This window comes from Rhinopithecus bieti, unplaced genomic scaffold (assembly GCF_001698545.2).
Source record: "Rhinopithecus bieti isolate Rb0 unplaced genomic scaffold, ASM169854v2 scaffold_1101, whole genome shotgun sequence".
Classification (NCBI taxonomy): Eukaryota; Metazoa; Chordata; class Mammalia; order Primates; family Cercopithecidae; genus Rhinopithecus; species Rhinopithecus bieti.
Window position 1 is genome coordinate 1,386,635 of NW_016803441.1, and position 6,061 is coordinate 1,392,695.

At 32.5% G+C, this 6,061-nt stretch overlaps 1 protein-coding gene across 6 annotated transcripts in view; it reads left to right on the top strand.

The window, feature by feature from the left end:
* The window catches only part of CACNA2D1 (calcium voltage-gated channel auxiliary subunit alpha2delta 1), a 524,117-nt gene that overhangs the window by 345,968 nt on the left and 172,088 nt on the right, over positions 1-6,061 (top strand). For all 6 annotated transcript variants that reach the window (XM_017883995.1, XM_017884005.1, XM_017884019.1 and 3 more), the window contains exon 6: positions 2,118-2,247. In XM_017883995.1, coding sequence (XP_017739484.1) covers positions 2,118-2,247 — 130 coding nt within the window. The remainder of the gene's footprint in view (positions 1-2,117; positions 2,248-6,061) is intronic.

Here is a 6,061-nt window from a genome sequence, read left to right on the forward strand (position 1 = left end):
TTTTACCAAATGCATTTGAATATATTTTAGAATCCACTTGCTCATTTTCTCTGTACACATTTGTATATGGTGGTCTGTAGACTTCAGAAGATATATTTTGGAAAAAAAGTTGGATGGAGACATAGATGTTCTTTCTTGTATGTGATCTGAAGAAATGGAATTCTTTTTTTCAGAGGGAGAATTTATTTGAGGTAGTTAATTACTACATGAGACATTCTGTGTTAAGTAGGTTTTTTCATAAAAGCTCCTTTGTTTGCAGTATATACTGTATTTCAATTAAATATATACTGCCATAATATATAAAGATAAGTAAAGACATGGAGTATGGTGGTACGAGGAACAGTAGTTTCCAGTAGCTTAAAGATAACAAATGAGTTCAATTTAGAAATTCTCATCTTTTTAATGACGTTATTTTAATTTATATAAACTACAAAAAGAGAACCATGGAAATAGCTCTATTATTTGTTCTTAAGCATTCTTGATACATGATTTTATAAGTTGGGAAGTACATTATCATTTTAAAGTTATTTCTAAAAGCCATTTATATGGTTATTTAAAAGAGGAAGAGCCTGCATAAGATGTATATAAAACTGCTAATTTTTAAGTGTGAGAGGATACAGAGGAAACAGAAGTAATTTTTATGTAAGACAAGCATGTAATGCTTTATAATATTAATAGAAAAGACTTAAACCTTAATAGTTTTATTCTTATCACAAATATAATACATTCTCATTGTATTATTGGAAAAACCAGAAAGCACAAATTATTTCTTAAAATTGCAAAGCCAGGAATAATACTGGTAACACTTGCTACGTATACATGCATTCATTTCTCCTTCTACCTGTTTCCACCCAAAACAAATAGGTTTTTTTCCCTTTTCACTTTTGCTTAACTCGTAATTTTTAAACTTCACATCATTTAAAAACAAATACAGTTAGGGTAGAATTAAAATATATTTTGAACAAAAAAAGTTTAACAAATGTCAAAAAATGTTATAGATGCATTTTGGATAAATGAATGAAATTCTTAGTTTGTTACAAGGGGAAGGCAACAAGGTAATTCAGTATCAAAAGTATAGTTCCAATAGATAGAAAATTAATCTTTGACTTTAGACTCCCGAGGGGTTTTCTTGAATCATTATTGATTGGATCTTCATTCCTACCTCAAGAGACAAATTGGTTGAATTAGGATTTAATTGTATTTATAGTTTAAATAGATCACTCCTTTCCTAGTATACTTTCTTTTTTAAAACAAAATTGGTATACCTGAAAACATGCAAAAGCAAGAGGATGATATTTAAAATAATCCTTCGTTGCCATATTATTTCTGTCATACGTACCATTATTTGTCAAAGAATCATCTTCAACTACCCAATATAAATTTAGTTACATAAATTGTGAAATTTATTTCAAGTCGATAATATTAGTTAGGTTGTATTTAAAAGGCACCTATCCAGTTTCTTATTATTTTATTTATTTATTTATTTGTCTGCTTGTTTATTTATTTATTTGAGACAGCGTCTCACTTTGTTGCCCAGGCTAGAGTGTGGTGATGTGATCATGGCTCACTGCAGCCTTAACCTCCCAGACACAAGCGATCTTTCCACCTAAAGCCTCCTATGTCTACAGGCTTGTGCCGCCTTGTCCAGCTAATTTTCTGTTATTTTTCATAGAGACAAGGGTTTGCCATGTTGCCTGGGCTGGTCTAAAACTCCTGGGCTCAAGCCATCTGTCTACCTCTTCCTCCCAAAGTACTGGGATTACTGACATGAGCCACTGGGCCTGGCCTATCCAATTCTTTAAGTTTACATCTTGATAAGTATTATATATGTGGAAGTCAGATCTCCCTTGTCGCCCAAAGATGATCCTGAATGACTCCAACATTGAGGAAATCAGGAGAGCAGTTAGTTATAATGTGAATAATACAATAAAGATACACTGTGATTGCTAATACCTGAATGGAAATTTGTGTATCCAATGCTATTAAGGTACTATATTTTAAACAATTCTTGTAGATATATTTTTTGAAAAAAATGCATTTGGCAAATAAAGTGCATGTGGAAATATTTATGTTAGCAAAAATTGTAATATTCTGTTTATTCTCTCTTTTCTATATAGCCTGAGAAAAATGACAGTGAGCCAGGCAGCCAGAGGATAAAACCCGTTTTCATTGAAGATGCTAATTTTGGACGACAAATATCTTATCAGCATGCAGCAGTCCATATTCCTACTGACATCTATGAGGGCTGTAAGTAAAAGAATGTTAACATCTGTTGGAATACGGTGCTGTTGCCTGTCTTATGTTTCCCATGTTTGAGGGGAAAAAAGAGCAAATGTGACATTGTTTTGTTTGTCATATAAGAGTCTGTGGTAAACTCTGATTTATGTGAAAGAATCATCTGATTTTCATGAACAGTTTATGTCAATATAGCCTCACTAAATGAAAATTCGTAGGACAGCCTGCATCCATGGAGTGGTCCTTCTAACTTAATGTTTAGTAATTAATTCTGCTTTCCCAGTTGCCATCCCTAACTTACAAAGTATATAGATATACTTGTCAAAACTGTGCAGCTATATTACACACACGCACAAAAATATTCTTGCGTAAATGGGTAAAGGGAGAAAATTGTATGTTTTAGATTCTTTCCAGTTCTTATGACTTCTTCTCATGTCTGTCAGTCTCTCTCTCTTTTTCCCTCCCCTTCTGTGTATGTTTCTCTGCCTTACTCTAGGATATATGTAAAAAGTACCTTCCTCTCAATGTATTGTGGGCTTCCAGCCAAAAGAAGTGCTTGGGTAAAAGGAAGAGACCCCAAAAACTAGAAAAGTAGTGACTGGAAATCTTGGTTGGGAAGGCTTCCCTGTGAGAAAGGGATGGGGGAAAAAAGTGTTTAGGAAAATAGTGGAGGAAGCTTGCGCAGGTGTTGTTTTTTAGAGACACACTTTGCATTAATCAGAGCAAAGCCTGAGAATTCTAACTAGGAATTTTCCAAAGGACAGCTCTGTTGTGTCTGAGAATGAACTGTGACCAGAACCAGGGTATTTGTTCAGTCATATCCCTGGTCTTCCATATTATTTATTCTTTAACCCATCCCTCCACCCCATCCTGCACCTTGTTCCCTGCCTTCTCATATAGTAAAGGGTAAGGGAAAAGAACTGCTTGAGATTGTAAAGAATATGTTTCTTATATTCCTCTTGAGAGGTGGTAGAGCGTATTTGGAATCCAGATTATCCAGATGGCCTGGGTTCTGGAACCAGACTACCTGTGGTCAAATGTAAATTTTAGCAGTATTATTTCCTCGGGCAAATCCTGCAACTTTCTGAGTAGGCATTCTCTCATCTGTAAAATGGAGATAAGATTAGTATCCTGAAATGTCCTTTGAGGATAAAGCAAGTTTAATGTATTTAAGTTCTCATAATAGTGCCAGGCTCATAGTAAGTGCTATGTAAGTGTTTGTTGTTGTTATTATTTACAGTTAAAGTTTATTTAGACTCACAAGATTAAGTAAAGGATTCACATTGTAAATGACTTTTTTTTTAATTCACTTTGAGATTATTGGTTTTATAAACAATTTTTTAATGCATGTATGATTCTTTTATAACAAATTTTCTCTTTGATCAAATTATTTTATTTCATTTCTCCTTTTAAGTGTTTTAAAAGTGCTATTGTTTTCATCCTATCAATTCTTTGATGACTTTAAATGTATAATTATGTATAATAGAAACAAAATGTTGTATGTGTGTATATATATATATTTGTGTGTATACATATGTAGTTTCTTACATGAGCCTTAAACATAATTTAACTTTTTACAATCCAACTCAGACTATTAATTCCAAGCCTTTTTTAGAATCATTTGGGATTTGGATTCATATGTTAATATTTTTTCTTTGACCATTGTGTTATTTTTTCTATAGTTACTTTTGATATTTGTAATTGTTTTTGTCATTATTATAAATATTCAGACAATGCTAAGCTATATGGTTATGTTTCTCAATTTTTGAATAATACATCTTCCACTTTAGTTTCAGATCTATCACCTGTTGTTTGTTGAATATATCAACAAAATAATAATCTCATTCTGTATCTTTCTATTGAATTCCGATTGGAAAGAAAACTGGCTGGGTATACAAGCTTTGAGTCAAAATAGTTTTCGTCAGTACTCTGTACATTATGGCACTGCTTTTCAACCTGCATTACTGTGTTGAAGAAAACTGAAGCCAACTTGAATGTTGCTCATTTATTAGAAATCTTTTATGATTGGGTTTTGTATTGCTGATATCTGGGAGGCTTTTTTATTTCTAAATTTAATAATTTATAAATGTCCACAAGATATTTTAAGTCAGTTATTTTCTAATAGCTTTAATCTATGAACATTTTGTTTACAATATGTATTTACATGGAAGACTGATGTGTAAAAGAGATTAAAGCAAAAACCACTGTGCTGGAAATAAATGTGGTGTGGCCAGAACACTAGCTGCTTTCTCTTTACTTTCTCACTCCCTCGCCCAGGCTGGAATGCAGTGGTGCGATCTCAGCTCACTGCTACCTCTGCCTCCCGGGTTCAAGCAATTATCCTGCTTCAACCTCCTGAGTAGCTAGGATTACAAGCATGCGCCACCATGCTCAGCTAATTTTTTTGTTTTTTTTTTTGTATTTAGTAGAGACAGGGTTTCACTATGTTGGCCAGGCTGATCTCAAACTCCTGACCTCATGATCCACCCACCTCGGCCTTCCAAAGTGCCGGGATTAAAGACGTGAGCCCCCACGCCAGCCGTCTTTAATGTCCTATGTCTAGTATTGGTAGTCAAGACAGATTGTCTGGACAAGTTAATAGATTATTGTTTGACTAGTTGTGAGCCAGAATTGTCCACAGGAGGCAGTAAGATACTTACTTTGCATTAGAATCTGCATTCTGTTACTCTTTTTCTTCCTTTACTTAGTTGAAATCACTTTATAACTAAAGCATCCATCTATTGTATGCTAGAACAAATATGAAATCTGACTCACAAATTTGAACAAATTTTTTTAAGAATTTAAAAAAATGTTTACATAGGCATACACATATCTTAGTATGGTACAGTTTTAAATTTGTATAAACAATGTTTTTCTTTCCAATTTAAAATAAACTATTTGTAAATAGCTACAGATAATTTTAATAGTCTCAGAGAATACAACTTATCATTTTAAGAATCAATAAAATATTTAATATGTTTTCAGAAGTTATAGGCATTCTTTGGGATATATCATAATTAAAAAGAAGCTCTGTCTTTGGATTATTTATTTAGTCCCATTCATCTTAATATTGGCATCTTCCTCTTTGCTGAAATCTCATCAGTAAGACTCTAACCTTTCCCAGCCTGTACTTCTTTAAAATTCATATCCAGTGTTATAAGCTGCATGAATAAATGACAAGAATAAAATCAGAAATGTCCACAAGATCTGGAAAATTTAATAATTACCGGCATTCTTCATGCGGTGTATGGGAACATATCCGATTTAGAGGATTGTTCTAGACTTCTGAGTTTAATGAATATGAAAGTGCACTTTAATTGAAGGCTTAACTGAAGGAAACAACCTTCTTCATTTTAAGACAGTTGTGTAGCTGTACTCTTATGAGAAACCTCCTGTTCTAATTTCACAAAGATGATTACTTTTTAAAGTCCCTTGAATTGAAATGTGATTATTTCTGCTCAGTGATATATTTAAAGTTTTAAATACTGTATTTAATTAGAGCCCCATCTCAAAATCTCCATTTTTGAGAATTTCACTGGTTGCTCCTTTTCTTTTAGAGGACACCCAAACCATACTTAATTTTCAGATCTAATTTATCTGTTTAGGAATATAGAAGACAAGCATATAACTTAGTAAAACAAGGGCTGAATATTCTGACAATTTGTTTTAATCACAGAACTTTATTAATTTTGAATCACTTTAGACTCAATGTACTGCTGTTTTCATAGAATATTCTATAATCATTTTAAATGGCAATTTGTATTGATATTTCTTTATATAATGATATTTCTTTTTTTTTTTTTTTTTTTTTTTTTTTTTTTTTTTT